We start from the raw sequence: 20,170 nt of genomic DNA, 5'->3' as shown, positions 1-20,170 counted from the left end.
CAGATGGGAAGAAATCAGTGAAAGAACTCTGGAAGTATGAAGAGTCAACATAAAAGCATACCCCCAAAGGGGGAATACCAGCACTCTAGTGATAGATACCAACAAAATTCAGAACACTAAAATGACAGAAGAAAAATTTCGAACATAGATTGTAAGAAAACTCAATAATACACAAGAGAAAATGGATACCCAACACAAAGAAACCACAAAAAAATCTAGGACTTGCAAGAAAAATTTACTGAAGAAATTGAAATATTAAGCGAAAATGAAACAGAACTTCTTGATATGAAGAATTTTATTTAAGAAATTACAAAACACAGTGGAAAGCCTCAAGAATAGGGTAGATCAAACAGAAGAAAGAATCTCAGGGATTGAAGATAACAGCTTTCAATTAAACAAGTCAGTCACAGAGATAAAGCAGAAAAGTAAGAGAAAAGAGCAAAGCCTAGGAGAAATGTGGGATCATGTAAAGAGGCCTAACATGAGAATTATAGGCATCCCTCAGGGTGAAGAAGAAAATACACAAGGGTTGGATAACTATTTGAGGATATAATGGAGGAAAATTTCCCTGTCCTTGCTAGAAATCTAGATACCCAGGTACAAGAAGCTCAAAGGACTCCTGGGAGATTCATTGCAAACAGGAAGACACCACAACATGTAGTCATCAGACTGGCCAAAATAAACATGCAATAGGCCCTCCTATGAGCTGTAAGGCAAAAGAAGCAGGTAAACTCCAAAGGAAAACCCTCAGAATAACAGCAGACTCTCCAACTGAGACTTTTCAAGCCAAAAGAGACTGGAGCCCCATTCTCACTCTTCTCAAACAGAATAATGCCCAGCCTAGAATCTTGTATCCTGCAAAACTAAGTTTCTTATACAAAGGAGAAATAAAGAGCTCTTCAGACAAGCAAAAACTGAGGGAATTCATCAAGACAAGACTTGCCCTCAAGGAAATACTCAGAACGGTGCTACACATGGATCAGCATAATAAATAGTCACCAGCGTAAAATCATCCAAAAGCTAAAGGTCAAAGGCCAGATACCACAAGGGCTCAAGAGACAAAGCAACAAAGTTCAACTCAACAGGATGAACAGAAATCTATCCCACTTATCAATTATTTCAATAAATGTGAATGACTTGAACTGCCCACTAAAGAGACAAAGGCTGGCCGAATGGATACATATACACAAGCCAAGTATCTGCTGTCTTCAGGAAACATATCTAAGACACAAGGATGCATTAAGACTCAAGGTGAAGGGATGGAAAACAATATTCCATGCAAACAGAAGCCAAAAGAAACCTGGCATAGCAGTTCTGATTTCAGATAACTTAGTCTTCAAATCAACAAAAGTAATCAAAGACAAAGGTGGTCACTATATAACGGCGAAGGGTACAATTCAACAAGAAGAAATAACAATTCTAAATGTATATGAACCTAACTCAAGTGCTCTCAGATTCATGAAGCAAATCCTACTTGATCTAAATAAAATTATAAACAGCAGCACTGTAATAGCCAGAGACTTCAACACCCCTCTGACAGAGCAGGACATATCCTCCAAACAACAAATAAACAAAGAAACAATGGACTTAAACAGAACTGTAGACCAAATGGCCTGATTGACATTTACAGAACATTCTACCCCAAAACCACTGAATATACGTTTTTCTCATTAGCTCATGGGACACTCTCTAAGACTGACCATATCCTAGGCCACAAACATGTCTCAGCAATTTAAAAAAAATAGAAATTACACCATGCATCTTCTCAGACCACAGTGGAGTAATATTAGAAATAAACTCCAACAGAAACTCTCATCTCTACATAAAGTCATGGAGACTAAACAACCTTCTGCTGAATGATTATTGGGTTAAGGAGGAAATTAATATGGAAATAAAAAGGTTCTTTGAACTAAATGATAAAGGAGACACAAGTTATCAAAATCTGTGGGACACAGCTAAATCAGTCATGAGCGGAAAATTTATATCCATAAATGCTTATATCCAAAAGACGGAAGATCACAAATCAATAATCTAATGAATCGTCTCAAAGAACTGGAAAAGGATGAGCAAACCAACCCCAAACCCAGCAGAAGAAAAGAAATAGCAAATATCATAGAAGAGCTAAATGAAATTGATAACAAAAAAAAACTATACAAAAGATTAATAAAACAAAAAGTTGTTTCTTTGAAAAAATAAAATTGACACTCCTCTTGCTAGATTAATGAGAAGCAGAAAAGAAAGGACTCTACTAAGCTCCATCAGGAACAAAAAAGGGGAAATTAAATCTGATACCACGAAAATACAAAATATCATCTATGAATACTATAAAAACCTCTGTGCTCATAAACTGGAAAACGTGGAGGAAATGGGCAAATTCTTAGAAACACATAGCCTCCCTAGGCTCGGAAGAAATAGAATTCTCAAACAAACCATTATCAAGCACTGAAATTGAATCAGCAATAAAAAACCTTTCTAAAAATAAAAGTCCCAGAGCAGATGGTTTCACATCTGAATTTTAGCAGACCTACAAAGAAGAGCTGGTGCCTATCTTGCAGAAATTGCTCCACAACATTGAGAAGGAAAGAATCCTCCCCAAAACATTCTTTGAAGCCAATATCAACCTGATACCAAAACCAGGAAAGGACACAACAAAAAAAGAAAATTTCAGACCAATACCCTTATGAATATCCATGTAAAAATTCTCAACAAAATCCTAGCAAACCGAATTCAGGTACTTATCAAAAAAATAATCCTAGCCGGGCATGGTGGTGCACGCCTGTAGTCCCAGCTCCTTGGGAGGCTGAGGCAGAAGGATTGCTTGAGCCCAGGAGTTGGAGGTTGCTGTGAACTAGGCTGATGCCATGGCATTCTAGCCTAGGCAACAGAGTGAGACTCTGTCTCAAAAAAAAAAAAAAAATCCATCATGACCAAGTGGGCTTCATCCCAGAGATGCAGGGATGGTTCAACATATGCAAATCTATAAATGTAAGTCACCACATAAATAGAAGCAAAAACAAAGACCATATGATCCTCTCAATACACGCAGAAAAAGCATTCAACAAAATGCAACACCCTTTTATGATAAGAATGCTTAACAAAATAGTCATAGACAGGACCTACCTAAAAGTGATAAAAGTTATATATGACAAACCCAAATCCAGCATCATACTGAAGGGTGAAAAATTGAAAGCATTCCCACTTAGAACTGGAACCAGACAAGGTTGCCCTCTGTCACCACTTCTATTCAACACAGTGCTGGAAGTCCTATCCAGAGCAATCAGACAAAAGAAGCAAATCAAGGGCATCCAAATGGGGGCAGAAGATTTCAAACTATTGCTCTTTGCTGACGATATGATCTTATATCTGGAAAACCCCAAAGATTCTGATAAACAAATTCAGCAAAGTCTCAGTTTTGTACAAAATCAATGTACAGAAATCAGTAGCATTCTTATACACCAACAACAGCCAAACTGAGAACCAAATCAAGACTGAATACCCTTCACAGTAGCAACAAAGAAAATAAAATGCCTAGGAATATATTTAACTAAGGAGGTGAAAGACCTCTACAGGGAGAAGTATGAAATGCCGAGGAGGGAAATATTAGAGGATGTAAACAGGTGGAAAACCATTCCATGCTCATGAGTTGGCAGAATTAACATTGTTAAAATGTCTATACTACCCAAAGTGACCTACAGATTCAATGTAATCCCTATTAAAATACCAACATTTTTCACAGATCTAGAAAAAGTAATTCTATGCTTCATATGGAACCAGAGAAGACCCCGTATAGCAAAAGCAATCTTAAGCAAAAAGAACAAATGGGGCATCAGTTTACCAGACTTTCAGCTATACTACAAGGCTATGGTAACTAAAAGAGCATGGCACTGGCACAAGAACAGAGACATAGACCGATGGAACAGAACTGAGAGCCCAGATATAAAACCATCCTCATATAGCCATCTAATCTTTAACAAAGCAGGAAGAACCATACATACACTCAGGAAAAGAATCCTTATTCAATAAATGGTGCTGGGAAAACTAGATAGCCACCTGTAGAAGACTGAAACAGAATCCTCACCTTTACCTCTCACAAAAATCAACTCATGCTGACTAATAGACTTAAGCCTAAGGCATGGAATTATAAGAATTCTAAAAGAACATGTTGGAAAAGCTCTTTTAGACATTGGCCTAGGCAAAGAATTTATGAAGTAGACCCCAAAAGCAATCACAGCAACAACAAAAATACATAAATGGGACCATATCAAATTAAAAAGCTTCTCATCAGCAAAGGAAACTATCATGAGAGCAAACAGACAACCTACAGAATGGGAGAAAATATTTGCATGTTATGCATTGATCTTATAAAGGGCTAAGAACTAGAATCTATGTAGTACTCAGGAAAATCAGCAAGAAAAAATCAAACAAAAATCAATCAAAGTGAGTGTTTCACTGCATATTCAAAACAAGAAACAAAAATATTTTGAATGAATTTTCTTTGAAACTATTAATAATATATCAGTGAATAGTATAGCTCCATAATAAGTAGCAGAACAAGTAGAAAAAGGTATTGAAAGGGCTGTAACATTCATTCTCAAAACCTAAGTCATATAAATGACCCCCAAACCTGAGAAGTAATAGTCACTCCTGGAATCCATTGGGTTTTCTTAATTCATTGAATTAAAAAGAGTTATCACTATCTTCAAACACTGTGCAACTTGAAATGGGATGCTTTTTACTTTCTCGGAATTTCAAATGAAGCTTTACAACTTGGAACAGCCCCACAGTGGCCAAACTGATCTGGTAATCATCTAACCTCAGTAGCTTATATAAGAGAAGATTAGGTAGATTCTTGTTATTGGACCTTTATCGGAAGTGTAGAGAGCGAATATTTTCTCCCACTCTGTGGGTTGTCTATTTGCTCTAATGATCGTTTCCTTGGCAGTGCAGAAACTTTTTAATTTGATCAGATCCCATTTGTTTATTTTTGATTCGGCGCCTTGGGGGTCTTCCTCATGAATTCTTTGCTTAGACCAATATCTGATAGGTTTTTCCCAACATCTTCTTCTAGGATTCTTAAAGTTTCATGGCTTAGGTCTAGATCTGTTATCCATCTTGAGTGAATTTTTGTGAGAGGTGAGAGGTTGGGATCCTGATTCACTCTTCTGCATGTTGCTAACCAGTTTTCCCAGCACCATTTATTGAAGAGAGGATCTTTTCCCTAAAGTATATTTTTGTCTGCTTTATCAAAGATTAGGTTACCGTATACAGATGGTTTCATCTCTGGAGTATCAGTTCTGTTCCAGATATCGATGCTTCTGTTCTTGTGCCAGTACCAGGCTGATTTAATATTGCTTTATAGTACAGTTTGAAGTCAGGAAGACGGATGCCTCCCAGTTTGTTCTTTTTACTTAAGATTGCTTTGGCTATATGTGGTTTTCTCTAGTTCCATACAAAGCGAAGAATTATTTTTTCTAAATCTGTTAAGAATGCTGGTGGTATTTTGATGGGGATTGCATTGATTCTGTAGGTCACCTTAGGTAATATTGACATTTTAACAATATTGATTCTACCAAAAATCAAACAACCCTATGAAGAAATGGGCATAGAATTCTAGAGGAAAATGTTGGAAACACTCTCCTAGACATTGGCCTAGGTAAAGAATTTATGAAGAAGACCCCAAAGGCAATCACAGCAGCAACAAAAATAAATAAATGGGACATGATCAAACTAAAAAGCTTCTGCACAGCCAAAGAAATAATCATTAAAGTAAACAGATAACCTACAGAATGGGAGAAAATTTTTGCATCCTACGCATCTGATAAGGGGCTGATAACCAGAATATACTTAGAACTCACGAAAATCAGGAAGAAAAAATCAAATAACCTTATCAAAAAGTGGGCAAAGGACTTGAACAGAAACTTTTCTAAAGAAGACAGAAGAATGGCCAACAAAAAATATGAAAAAATGCTCAACATCTCTAATCATCAGGGAAATGCAAATCAAAACCACAATGAGAGCCGGGCGCGGTGGCTCACGCCTGTAATCCTAGCACTCTGGGAGGCCGAGGCGGGCGGATTGCTCGAGGTTGGGAGTTCGAAACCATCCTGAGCGAGACCCCGTCTCTACTAAAAATAGAAAGAAATTAATTGACCAACTAAAAATATATATACAAAAAATTAGCCGGGCATGGTGGTGCATGCCTGTAGTCCCAGCTACTTGGGAGGCTGAGGCAGCAGGATTGCTTGAGCCCAGGAGTTTGAGGTTGCTGTGAGCTACGCTGACGCCACGGCACTCACTCTAGCCAGGGCAACAAAAGTGAGACTCTGTCTCAAAAAAAAAAAAAAAAAAAAAAAAAACCACAATGAGATATCAGTTAACCCCAGTGAGAATGGCCTTTATCAAAAAGTCCCCAAACAATAAATGCTGGCGTGGTTGCGGAGAGAGAGGAACACTCCTACACTGCTGGTGGGATGCAAACTAGTTCAACCTCTGTGGAAAGCAATATGGAGATACCTTAAAGCGATACAAGTGAATCTACCATTTGATCCAGCAATCCCATTACTGGGCATCTACTCAAAAGATCCATCCAATGATGCTCTACAAAAAAGACACCTACACTCGATGTTTATAGCAGCACAATTCATAATTGCAAGGCTGTGGAAACAGCCCAAGTGCCCATCAATTCATGAGTGGATTAATAAAATGTGGTATATGTATACCATGGAGTACTATTCAGCCCTAAGAAACAATGGTGATATAGCACATCTTGTATTTTCCTGGTTAGAGTTGGAACCCATACTACTAAGTGAAGTATGCCAAGAATGGACAAACAAGCACCACATATACTCACCAGCAAACTGATATTAACTGAGCAGCACCTAAGTGGACACATAAGAACTACAGTAATAGGGTATTGGGCAGGTGGGAGGATGGAGGGAGGTGGATGTATACACACATAATGAGTGAGATGTGCACCATGTGGGGGATGGTCATGTTGGAAACTCAGACTTGTGGGGGGAGGGAGGGAAAGGGCATTTTTTGAAACCTTAAAATTTGTACCCCCATAATATGCCGAAATAATAATAATAAAAAAGATGGGAAAAAAAGAAATGGGCAATGGAAATGAACAGAAACTTCTCCAAAGAAGACAGAATAATGGCCTGCAAACATATAAAAAAATGTTCAACATCTCTAATCATTAGAGAAATGCAAATCAAAACCACAATGAGATACCACCTAACCCCAGTGAGAATGGCCTGTATCAAGAAATCCCAAAAGAACAGATGCTGGTGAGGATGTGGAGAGACAGGAACACTCTTACACTGCTGGTGGGACTGCAAATTAGTGCAACCTTTGTGGAAAAGAATCTGGAGATACCTCAAACAGCTAGAAATAGAAATAGCATTCGACCTAGCAATAGCATTGTTGGGCATCTACCAAAAAGAACATATGTCTCTCTATTATAAAGACATATGAACCCAAATGTTTATGGCAGCACAATTCACTATTGCAAGGGCATGGAAACTACCTAAGTGCCCGTGAGTTCATGAGTGGATAACTAAAATGTGGTATATGCTCACAATGGAATATTACTCAATCCTAAGAAACGACAGTGAGCTAGCACCGTTTTTGCTATCCTGGATTAAGCTTAAGCCCGTAATACAAAGCAAGAAGATACAAGATCTGGAAAATGGGCTACGCATCTACTCGCCATCAAATTGATACTGACTGACTAAAACTATGGTGCTCAAAAATTGGTAGTGTTCAACAGGGATTTTGGGGGGAGACCCACATCTTAAGGAAGTGGCGCATTATGGGGGGAAGGGATTACCTCTATCACTTTTTAGAGAGAGGTAAAGATATACATTGTAACCACAATGTCTGAAAAAAAAATCTGTAATCGGGAAGTGGGCAGGTGGAAGGGGGGAGGGGGGGAAGGGTCTGTACTTACACGGTGGGTTCGGTGGGTTCGGTGCGCACCACCTGGAGGCTGGACACGTTTGAAGCTCTGACATAGCAGGGTGGGGGAGGAGGGGAAGGGGCAAGATGTGTAACCCTAACAATATCTGTACCCCCATAATTATGAAGTAATAAAAAATTATTTTAAAAAAAAGAAGATTAGGTCTCACTGGAGGAAAATAGCACATTCAGGCACCTGTTACTTTCCTCCTTAACAAAGGCTTATTGACATAAATATTTAAATATTGCAGCTGATGGATGGCCGCCTAGAATTACATTTCACTGTGTCTACTTGTTCAACTGCCCTCCTAACCACCTCAGTCACAATAGGGACACTGGAACCAGACTAATGGGGGCTGGTTTCTTTAGTGACCCCGTGGGATTTTTAAAACACATCATTATATTTCTTCTTCATACTACGAAGTTTTGGATGGGCATATACATAAACTATCACACATATAGGGTTTTTTTTTTTTGGTTATATCTTCTAAAAATTAGAAAATTGGCAATTATATACCATTAGTACAGTATGCTAATACAGTTGTGAAGTGATTTTTTTTTTTGTACGCACAAGTTGAAACAGTCTTGAATTTTTGCACCTTTGGAGTTCACCATCTTGTTTTAAGCCACATCAAATGTCAAAGGAATTTCATTCATATTTCCTTTCTGTAAAAGTTTAAAATTAAATTCTTTCCTGATATTAGTCATATACCTATGAAATCAGTGATTCTGTCTTCATCAGCTGACATCTTATGTTCTATGTTTTGTGGCCCACATGCCTAGTAGATTATTTCTCTTTGTAATCTGGAACACTATGGTGTTGATCCAGTCAAATCAGTGTCTCTGTTGCTCTCCATTGCTTTTTTTTTGTGAATACTAAATTTTCTGAGCTTTAAAAAATATCTAATGCTTGTTCTAATTCTTTGTAGCTATGACCTCTTCACAGTTCTCTATCAGAGGACACCTTTCAGATCCAGCCGATCAAAATATGCTGTTCATATTTTCTCCAAGTCTTTATCATTTTCTCACCAAAATACCCCTCTACAGTACTAATAGCCTATTCTTCCTTCAAGTGGAAAATGCTAAATGTGAATTTAATATCATGCCATGAAATATGTTCGTAATAAAAATGAACCTAAAATGTTTAGGGAGTTATTCAAACTCTGCCTTGAAATAGTGATGTACCCTGTGGCTTGGTATATTTTTAGTCAGAACTGTCAGGGTGGTGTTAACCTTGTATCTGCTGTGGTTTTTTATGTTGTCATATTTTAATCACAAGGGGGCAGCAAGATCACCTTCACAGTCTCCCTTCCATCTTTGACCACTTCAGTACGGCACTCACCGGCCACGAAACCTTGCCCACAGCCGGCACTCATAGTCCGCACGATAGTTTGTGCTGTGCACTGACAACGAATCCGTTTTGCTCTTGTGTGATGAGGAAAGCTTTAAAGCACTGAAAGCTTCTTTTACTTTACAGGCAGCTTTACTTGTAATGTAAATCAGAATAGGTAACATATACATATATGTTTTTCTTATGTTATTTTTAAATGTTCACAATTTTATTTTGATAAATGAAAAATTAGAAAAGTCATATCACGGCTGTCTGCTAAAGTATACGCTTGGCTGTGTGCCTTCATATCACGGCTAAAGTCGCTGTTGGCTAAAGTCGCTGTGCGGGTTCATCTGTGGCTGTCAACTATAGTGGACGCTCGCACCAAAATGGTTAATATGGGTGCGTTGGGCCCAAGGTTTTATAGAGAAAGGTTTATAACTTTAAGAAACACTGTTCATCATTTCATAATGATTCTAGATATTATGGTGATGGTTACTGGGAGAGATTTTGAGAGCATTTCCTGTTATTGGGGAATTCGTCTGCAAATATAAATCTCTTTTTTTATTAGAGTAGTATTCATTGTGAGGACCCTATGCTAGTATAGTTCAGTCTTTCTGTTAGCTCTGCTGATAATGAGGTTAGTTAGGAAAGTTGAGAAACAGTGTTACATGAAGCAGGTTTTGACTTAGGAGAAAGCTTGTCTCTATAAATGACTTATTTTGGTTTCCTGATGAAGACATTTGAGTTAAATCATGTGACAGGTAGCCTTCTTCTGAAGCTGCAGGCCATCCTATGTTATGATGAGTGTTGAAGAGCCATGGAGTTGTCTTTGTCATGTAAAACTTCATTAGAAAACAACTACTTAACCAGGAAGTGGAATAAGAATAAAAAGCATGATAGAGTTCTATCTGGAGTGAAGTATAAGCCCCTGAGAGCCCCAAGCAGCCCCAGTGGCCTTGTTACCATCACGCTGGGAGAGGAGGTGCCACTGCCATAGCTGGCCCCAGTAACCATCACTGTGAGCACAGCCAGGAGCAGTGAGGCTGAGACACTCAGCATGAATCCTGGGAAGAGGCAGAGGGAGTGGCAGCCCACTGACAGAACAAGAAGGTCATCTCAGTGAAAGTTTGGGAACAGTGAAATGGCTCTAAGTAAGAAACAGATGTGGTTTCATTCACAGGAATGACACCAAGCAAGATGTATTTGTATACCAGATAGTCACAAAGAAACCTAAGCCCTAGGAAGCACCTTGGCAATATAGGGGATAGTGAATCTATGGAGTTTGATGTTGTTGGAGGAGAAAAGGGTGCATAGGTAGTAAAAGTTGCAGGCCTGGTGGAGATCTAGTGCCGGGCAGTAAATATGCAGCAGACTGTCACCATTATAGACATTATCTGCACCATGGGCGTCCTCTGTAAAGTCTCCACCAGAATTACCAAATGATGAGAATGGGAAAAAGAAGGAAGAATTGTACCCCACAACTTCTGTCACCAGCACAGGCACCCAGAAAACTCTGAACCACAAGATGGCAAAGAGCCGCTAGTTGGGAGGTCCCTCTCCCAAGCTGAGCAGGGCAGAGCTGACTAAACGCCAGCTGACCATTTCTACCATCATCTGGTTTGTCATCTGACAGGAAGACATGAATACAGATTTCAGCAGTAAGACCTGAACAAAAGGTTGGCCCTGAAGACCTTAAGTGCTTGCTTTTTGCCCATTTACCAGACAACTAGAATGATTTGCATTAATGGAGTTTTTATTACTTTTCCCTAAAGGCATCTCTTTTGGCAATGACAAGCATTTTTTAAAAAGTCTGGTTGTTCTCATAAACCTTTAAAGATTTTAAAATTGGGCCCAGTGCGGTGGCTCACGCCTGTAATCCTTGCATTCTGGGAGGTCGAGGTGGGTGGATCACTCAAGATCAGGAGTTCGAAAACAGCCTGAGCGAGAGTGAGACCCTGTCTCTACTAAAAAATAGAAAGAAATTAATTGGCCAACTAAAATATATAGAAAAAATTAGCCAGGCATAGTGACACATGCCTGTAGTCCCAGGTTACCTGGGAGGGTGAGGCAGGAGGATTGCTTGAGCCCAGGAGTTTGAGGTTGCTGTGAGCTAGGCTGACGCCACAGCACTCTAGCCCGGGCAACAGAGTGAGACTCTGTCTCAAAAAAAATTTTTTTTAATTGTTTCATATCTGGTACAGCTGAGATTATTAAGAACCTCATTTTTAATTTGTACTAAAAATTTACAATTTGATTTTTTTCACAAAAGACAACAAACTGCAAGTATCTATTAATATAGGTGTATAATAAGGATATAATGTAATACAGACACATATTTTGGGTTAAAGAACTGTATTTTTCTTGATTTCATATATTATTTGCTATTCAACAATGTCATATGAGTTCTTATATATGTTGGTGATAAGACACACTATAGAACATTATACATAGAATATAGTAAGCATTGTTATTTCTTCTTCTCTTATAACTTTCTCCATTGATGACAAAATGAGATGAGGGAGCATTTTATTACTCTATCGTTTTTTTGTTTGTTTGTTTTTTTTTTGAGACAGGTTCTCACTCTGTTTGCCCCAGGTAGAATGCAGTGGATCATCACAGCTCACTGCAACTTCAAACTCCTGGGCTCAAGTGATCCTTCTGCCTCAGACCCCCTAGTAGCTGACACTACAGGTGCACACCACAATGCCTGACTAACTTTTTCCATTTTTGGTAGAGATGGGGCTGGTCTCTAACTGGCCTCAAGTGATCCTCCCACCTTGGTCTCACACAGTGCTGGGATTACAAGCATGAGCCCACAGCACATGGCCTATTCTATCTTTTAATATTGCTGGCAAAGAACTAAATTTAGAAGTCTGAAATTTTCCTCCTAAGAAAATTATAGAAAGTGTCTGGTAGTTATTTGTGGTTTGTTTATTTATTTATTTCACATTTCACTCACTTTTACTTGGGCACGTCTGACTCATTTCCAGGACCAAGGGAGCAACATGCCTTCCTCATTCAAGGGATTGAATGCTTATACACAATTTTGCCCTTTTTATTTTTTGCTAATAAGGAAGCCCTACTGAGAAGGAAATGAGACTTAAGGACTTGCATCTGATTATCTTAGCTGTATCATAGCCGTAGCCCCAAGAAGCCAGCTCTCTAGCCCCTGAATCATGACTGCTCAAATTTCTACTGTAGTGTTTAGTTTCCCAAGGGGTATAATTACCTTCTCCATGATATCCAGTGCTTGAAATGAAATAAGCAAAAGAATTTTATTTTCTCCCTCCTTCCTCTGGTGTGTGGCGAAGCAAGTTGCATTTATAGTAACTAGAAATTCCAGTGGCCTGGTCCTTGCTGGCACATGGCAGCAGGACTGGCTTGAGGGATGCTGCTGGGGAAAATCAAAGAGTTCAGCAGTTCTGCTTTGTGCTGACCTGGGCAGAAAGAACTTCACTGCCTATTATCCCACCTTCCTCCATCAAAAGCCTGAGAAATGAGACATGATCAGGTATTAAAAAGTGCTCAGAGTACCATAATAACCACCAAAGCTTCTGTCCCACCTTGTTCTCCTGGTAGCTGAGTGACTTAAACTGGTCCAGAAGAGATGGATGCTTAACCCTTTAAAATCTGAAAGTCTGTGCAGTTGCTCCTAAACTATATACCCCATACCTGGTTTCAAAGATCACTTTTGCAGTAATTAGTTGTTAAAAATAAACTGTGCCATTATTTCCACACTTTCTCTATCCTTCCTCAGGCCTGATGGGTTTTTTCCTACTCTGTTTCAGGGCTCATCGTCGGTGTGATCCTAAGATATGGTACCCCTGCCACTAGTGGCCGTGACAAGTCACTCAGCTGCACTCAGGAAGACAGGGCCTTCAGCACCTTATTAGTGAATGTCAGTGGGAAGTTCTTCGAATACACCCTGAAAGGAGAAATCAGCCCTGGCAAGATCAACAATGTAGAGCAGAATGACATGCTGCGCAAGGTGAGCTGGGGGATGTTCAGCTATCATTGTCCTGATGTGGTTGTTGACTCCCGTACTCATCTTGACCTTGTGGAGAGAAATCTTTCCAAACTCCTGGAATATCAATAACATTCCTGGCTCTTCATTTTCTTAGGAAGCTTTTGGGCCATGTTGAAGAAAAGAAGGAACCAGATCTTAACTCGAGCCTTTCAACTTGTAACCTCTGCTGGTTTGTTAGGATCTGTAGCTGATGTGGGCCACTGATTGTGCAGTGGGTTTGTACATCCGTCCTCACTCAGCTCATTTCTTCAGCCACCATCTCTTCTTTACTATGTCTCTTATCCCAGCTGTGGTTTAGGGATGAGATTGATTCTTTCTTAAAATAATATTTTTTATTTTTTACTTTTTAGAGACAGGGTCTCGCTCTGCCACCCAAGCTAGAGTGCAGTGTCTTTGTCTTAGCTCACTGCAACCTCAAAATCCTGGGCTGAAGCAATCCTCCTGCCTCAGTCTCTCGAGTAGCTCAGACTACAGGCACATGACACCACACCCAACTAATTTTTTAAAAAGTTGTTTGTAGAGATATGGTTTCATTATGTTGCCCAGGCTGGTCTCAAACTCCTGGGCTCAAGCAATCCTCCTGCCTCAGCTTCCCAAAGTGCTGGAATTACAGGCATAAGCCACTGTGCCTGGCTCTTAAAATAAGACTGATTTCACTTTTAGCTTATTTATTCAGTATTCAAAAGTGCAATTCTTAATTCTTCATGGTGCTTCTGCCATGTTATATAAATATTTGAGTGCTTACTCTCATTGGTGATTGATGCCAAAGGTTTAATCTTCAGGGGAAGAAGGTGGTCTCATTTTCTTATAATTTGAGTCTAAGCATTGTTTTTCATTTGATGTTGGGATAGCAAAAATATTCCACAGGAAAAAGTATTATGTATCTCCTCACATGGGATGATTTCCAGGATAAGCAAGAGATCTGTATTAATTGACATACATTTCATTACCTTATAGATATATCTTACCTTATCTTCATTATCTTATTCACTTATCTGCAGGAAAGCTTCTGTGTATTGAGCTGGGAGATCCGGGTTGTAGGAGGCCCCTTTTAATATAGAACAAGGCTAATGTGTGTGAAGGCTTACAGTCCAAGACAGAGTGAGAGTGTGCTCCAAAATTAAATTATTAATGTTCTTGGAATCTACCCTATTAAGAAAAATTATTCTTTACCTGGAGCATTAAACATGATCATCTTTGCTATGTTCTTAATGGCAGAACTAGTATGTCTTTTCTCTCCATGCTTCCTGAGAAAGCATGGGATTTCTATAAACATTGTGAAATTAACTGCAACTGAGAAAGTTACCCAATGTAAACACCATGCTAATGGCTATTTGGGAATGGCAGCTTGAGTCCTTCATGTTGGATAAGATAGAGGGAAAGGGAAATGATACCAACCCATTTCCATCTTTTAGATCATGATAGAAGATAAAGCTTACTTTTGCTATCTTATCTTTAGAAAAATGTTTATTTAAATTCTCTTTGTTTAAAACTTTACTGCACAAAGCAAAGGTGGGAGAAAAAAGAAGGCCGAGATTGTTGTTGCTAGTTCAGGGGAAAAGAGGCATGTCGAGGCACCTTGGTTGATTCAAAGAGCATTAGACTGTGTGCCAGAAAACTCTGTACTAGTTCATGTAAGTCTCACTCTCTTTGGGCCCAGTGTCTTCATATTGGGTAGATATTGTCCAAGGCTCCTTCTCATTCTGACATTCCCTGCTTTGCAGACTATTTTTATATTTAGAAGAAGATAGAATAAATCGTAATTTGAAAGAACTATTCTAATTTTAATTAGGGTGATTAACATCTCTAATTTCTAAAGAAAAAAGCTAACTTTTAATAACTAAAATGAAGATTTAAAATAATTGAAATAAAAGCCAGTTAATCTACCACCATGGACAAATTCTTTAAAAATGTTAGCATGTTTATAGAATGCTTAATTCTTTTCTGGATCTGATAAGACTTTGCTATCTAAAAGTTTCAAAGTGATTTCCCTGCATCAAACCTACAGGTAATTTCAGTCCCCTTAGAGTTGCTGAGTTTATGTTGATGTTCAGGAAGCCACTAGCATCACTGGTGACTTTGACCTAGGCCATGTCAAGTGTCATAGAAGGCTGGTCACTCAAGAGAGACTTAAATTCATTAGAGTTATGTCTATAAAGGATTCTGTGAGAGGATCTAGGGAGTTAATAATCTTGACAACATCTTTTATTGCAGTTGAGCCTTTTAAAAAGCATGATAAAAATCAAGATATTTTTATTTCTTGTTGAAAGTAAAACGTTGAAAACATTGGCGGAAAGCTTTTTGTGGGTTCTCAAAATTGCATTCAACTGTTAGATCTTAATATGTCTTAAAACAACACATCAAGATCATAAGTCACAAGTGCTGTAGGGAGAAGAATGTGCTAGTCCACAGGGAGGGTTGTGATTTCTCTTCTGGGCTGAGTCCATGATTTTTCACATTTATATCATTTGCTGTAAATATGCAAACTTTAGTCAGTGGCTTCAAATAGCAAGCAAATATTATAGCACCAGTTGGTGTTAAACTAAAATTTGACTTTTTTCTTTTTAAACTTTTAGGTAACATTTGATCCAGAGGTGTTTTTCAACATTCTGCTGCCTCCAATTATTTTCCATGCTGGATACAGTTTAAAGAAGGTAAGAGGTTTTTGCCAGTATTTCTTAAAGCTTGTGAATCTCTGTGTTAATTTACCTGCATAATTTTCTAGTTTTTTTCCTTCTTCCAGATTGCTTATTACTGTATTCAGCACCCACTCAGAGTCTATAGTTGACTCACCATCAGTGATTCATTTCTGTTATAGAATCTGGAACTCTCATACATTGCCAGGGGGAATGTAAAATGGTACAGCCACACTGAGAAACAAGTTGGCAGTTTCTCATAAAACTAAAGTTGAAATTGTCATACAACTCAGCAGTTTTACTCCTGAGGATTTATACCAGAGAAATGAAAACTTATATTCACACAAAAACCTATGCCTGATTGTTTATAACAACTTTATTTGTAATAGACAAAAACTGGAAAAAAACAAAATGTCCTATAATAGGTGAATGGTTAAATAAACTGTGAATATCAATATCATAAAATACTACACAGTAATAAAACACGACAGCCAAGGTGCAGTGGCTTAGGCTTCTAATCCTAGCACTCTGGGAGGCCGAAGTGGGAGGTTTACTTGAAGCCAGGAGTTTGAAAACAGCCTGAACAAGAGCGAGACCCCGTCTCTACTAAAAACAGAAAAAATTAGCCTGGCGTGGTGGTGCATGCCTGTAGTCCCAGCCACTCGGTAGACTGAGGCAGGAGGATCGCTTGAGCCCAGGAGTTTGAGGTTGCAGTGAACAATGATCATGCTACTGCACTCCAGCCTGGGTGACAGAGCAAGATCCTGTCTCAAAAAAAATTAAATAAAAAAATACCAAATACCTTTACAAATGGTGTGGTGGTGTGGTGGCTTTCATTTGTATGAAAATTAGCCTCCCAAAAGGCCTCCCTCAGACAATAGCCAGGGAGCTTGTTTCAGCTCTCTTTCTGAATGAGGACCAAAAGAAACCTGTTCAGTGAGTCTAGAGAAAAGAGACCTTGCCAGACTAAATAAAACTCAAGAATATTCTTAGGAACTAGAGAATCCTCCCAAATTCATAAACCCCAGCTAGATCAATTGGGAAAATAAGAGGAAATAAATAAATTAACTATATCAGGAAGAGACATCACTACAGACTCTTAAAAGGATAATAAAGGAATACTATGAACAATTTTGTGCCAATAAATTTGACAACCCAGGTGAAATAGACAAATTCCTTGAAAGATACAAATTATCGAAACTGATCTGAGAAGAGGTAGAAAACTTGAACCGACCTATGTTAATTAAAGAAATTGAGCTCATAATTAAAAACTTTCCCACAAATTCAGGTTGTTTCACTGGTGAATTATATCAAGAAAAATAGTACCAATCTTACACAATGTCTTTCAGAAAATATAGGAAGGAGTACTTCCCAACTCATTTTATGAGAGAATACCTGCCCATCGGGCTGGTTCTTCTGTCAAAGCCACTCTGCAGTTGTCAGAAGGTTTTTAAATTATTTCCAACTAGCATAAATATAGTTATAGTTTATGGAGCATCTGCTATGTATTAGGAACTTTGTATGTATTCTTTATTTCTGTTTTTACATACATTCTTTCTAATCTTTACTGAAACTCTGTTAGAAATTGATGGTGATTGGAGATTAGCTCACATCACTTCTCCCCCAGGTTTCCAACTCATTGATAAACAGACACAAGGAGTTGATTTGTGATTAAATGATTGGTTTATGATCCAAAGACCTTAGTAAACACATGTTGTAGCCCTTAGCCCTTAGTGATGTGGCTCCTTACAATCTACCTCATGAATTGAAGTCAGATGCGTGTCCTTTAGCTACTACATTGATCACAGTCACAGGTGGGGAAACTGAAAATGGAGAGATCCTAGAAATTGCTGCATCTGCAAAGGCTGCCTCATTTGCTTGCAACATGGAGGCCAGAGGAGCAGGAACAGTTCCCCACCTTGCACAAGAGGGTCACTACTACAAGTCAGGGTCAAGCTGGTTTCCCCTTTCAGAGATCAAGTGACCCCTTCTTACCATATAATCTTCAGGGCAAAAGGGGAGTAGGGAGAGGAATGGAACGTAAGTTCCCTCTCCAAGATGGTTGGTCGAGGAGCAGGAGCCTGTGTGTTTTTGCACACCAGCCCAACACACATTTGTCGTGGAGAGTGTCTTGCATTTCACTGGTGATGAAACCGAACTCAGAATAATTAATGATGTGTATGAGGTTATATGGATAGTGTGGGACTAAGTCAAGGTTAAGCCTCTCTGTCTGACTCCAAGGCCCAGGGCCATTCCTTTGTGCTTCACTGCCTCTGGATTTAGGTTTTCTCTACCCAAAAATCCTTTTCCTGACTAGTCTACAGGATTGCCAGTCATTTGGATCTGTATGTCATCTACTGACATATAATAGACAGGAAATGAATATTATGGGTATAAATAATGTTATTCTTTGTCTAAATGGAGAATTTGGGAACTATTATTCAGATCAAATGGGTGATGAGTAATTTGGTATTTTAAATAATCTTAGTGAATAATCAAAATCATAGTTGCTTTAAAATGAAACCAAATCACAGATTGTGAAAGCCACTCTAATGGTTGAAAAACACCTTAGTTTTTGCAGAGCCTTCCCTTTATAAGCCCCGTTTTCTCAAAAGAAAAAGAACAGGCGTTGCCAGTTCCCAATCAATTTAAGTTGTTTTTGAAATGCTAGTCTGAGTGGAAAAAAGCACAAAATGTTTTTCCTCTGCTCTCACACCATAGTAGTCAGCACAGAAGACTTCTGTAACCAAATGTGTGGGGATTTCACCCCATCAACAAGCAAGCAATCAATTCTACAGCAGACACCAGCTGAGTATCCACCAATTCAATTCTGACTTTATTTACCTGGAGATAGTGTCAGATCTCACAGGTTGAGGGCTCAGTCTCTAAGACTTCCCCTGCCCCACCTCAGACACCAGTTACAATTCCGGGCCTCTGGGACTTCTGACCAACTGGCTTGAAGTTGGGGTTCCCACAATCCCCTCTTTGGGTTTGATTAATTTACTAGAGCAGTTCACAGAACTCAAGGAAACACACTTACCAATTTATTATAAAGGATATAACAAAGGATACAGATAAAGAAATATATAAGGCAAGGTATGGGAGAAGGGGCACAGAGCTTCCATGCCCTCCCTGGGGCACCACCTCTAGGAACCTCCACATGTTCAGCTATCCAGAAGCTCCCCAAACCCTGTTCTTTTGTGCCTTTTATGGAGACTTTGTTGGATAAGGATGATTGATAACCATGGAGAAATGTGGTTGGACAAAAAGGATATGATCTAATACTAAGTGAGTAGGGAAACCCAGCCAGTCCTGTCTGTTTAGATTCTTCTTGGCCTCTGTATGTAGCATTCCCTCATCCTGGGTATGGGCCTGTGTATTTTTGAAAAGACCCCCTTCTGAAATGGGGGTCTTATGGTCTACAATAAGACAAGGTAGATCAGAGAATTTCTTTATGGAAAAGTGGGGGAAAATTAGAGTCCTGCCTTGGGGAGAAAAAGGAGCAGGTGAAAGGAGGGCAAGAAAAGGTCAGAGAGAGATATTCTACTTTCTGAGGCCTGTTTCTGAGGCCTAAAGCACCTCAATATTATAACAAAAGACTGTAACAAGGGCTATGGGAGTTATGACCCATGAACCATGGGTGAAAACCAGTATATATATATTTCATGATATCACAGCTAGTCTTTCAGGTTATCAAGTATTAGCTTAGTCTCTTTCCTTTTTAAATAGTTGGTTTTTAATATGGTTGTAATCTATGATTAAACCTACTGTCAATTAAATGTATAATGAATATTTCACCATGTAACTGATGTAAGCAGATAGCATTCAGACCCTGTGAGCTATGCACATATACTCATCATGCAGACATGGGCCTTTTTTTTTCTGACGTGAAAAAATTATCTTGGAATTAGCTTTTATTTTGTGCCACCAGTCATGGTTTGCTTAGAGGGCTTTGGCAGGGAAAGAGTTCACCTAGAGAAGCCTTCATTTTTGGTGAACTTCCCCACCACACACACACACACACACACACACACACACACACACACACACACACGTTAAAACTTGTCAGTGGGGAACGGCAGGGGATAGGGTTTTCTAAGGAGTAGGAGTGTAAGGCTTAGCATGGTACAGCTAGGAATTAGGATGTCAGGGGGATTTTCACCAAAAGCAAACCTTTTCATCCTGGCCTGTCTTAGGCTCAGATTCTTGAAGGCT

At 39.0% G+C, this 20,170-nt stretch overlaps 1 protein-coding gene across 2 annotated transcripts in view; it reads left to right on the top strand.

Annotated features, from left to right (window-relative positions):
- The window catches only part of SLC9A7 (solute carrier family 9 member A7), a 176,898-nt gene that overhangs the window by 86,032 nt on the left and 70,696 nt on the right, over window positions 1-20,170 (top strand). For both annotated transcript variants that reach the window (XM_012749714.3, XM_012749715.3), the window contains exons 2-3: window positions 13,081-13,280; window positions 15,896-15,973. In XM_012749714.3, the coding sequence (XP_012605168.1) occupies window positions 13,081-13,280; window positions 15,896-15,973 (278 nt within the window). The remainder of the gene's footprint in view (window positions 1-13,080; window positions 13,281-15,895; window positions 15,974-20,170) is intronic.

Source organism: Microcebus murinus, chromosome X, assembly GCF_040939455.1.
Source record: "Microcebus murinus isolate Inina chromosome X, M.murinus_Inina_mat1.0, whole genome shotgun sequence".
Lineage (NCBI taxonomy): Eukaryota > Metazoa > Chordata > Mammalia > Primates > Cheirogaleidae > Microcebus > Microcebus murinus.
Note: the sequence above shows the minus strand (reverse complement) of the source record. Positions and strands in the feature narration are given on the sequence as shown.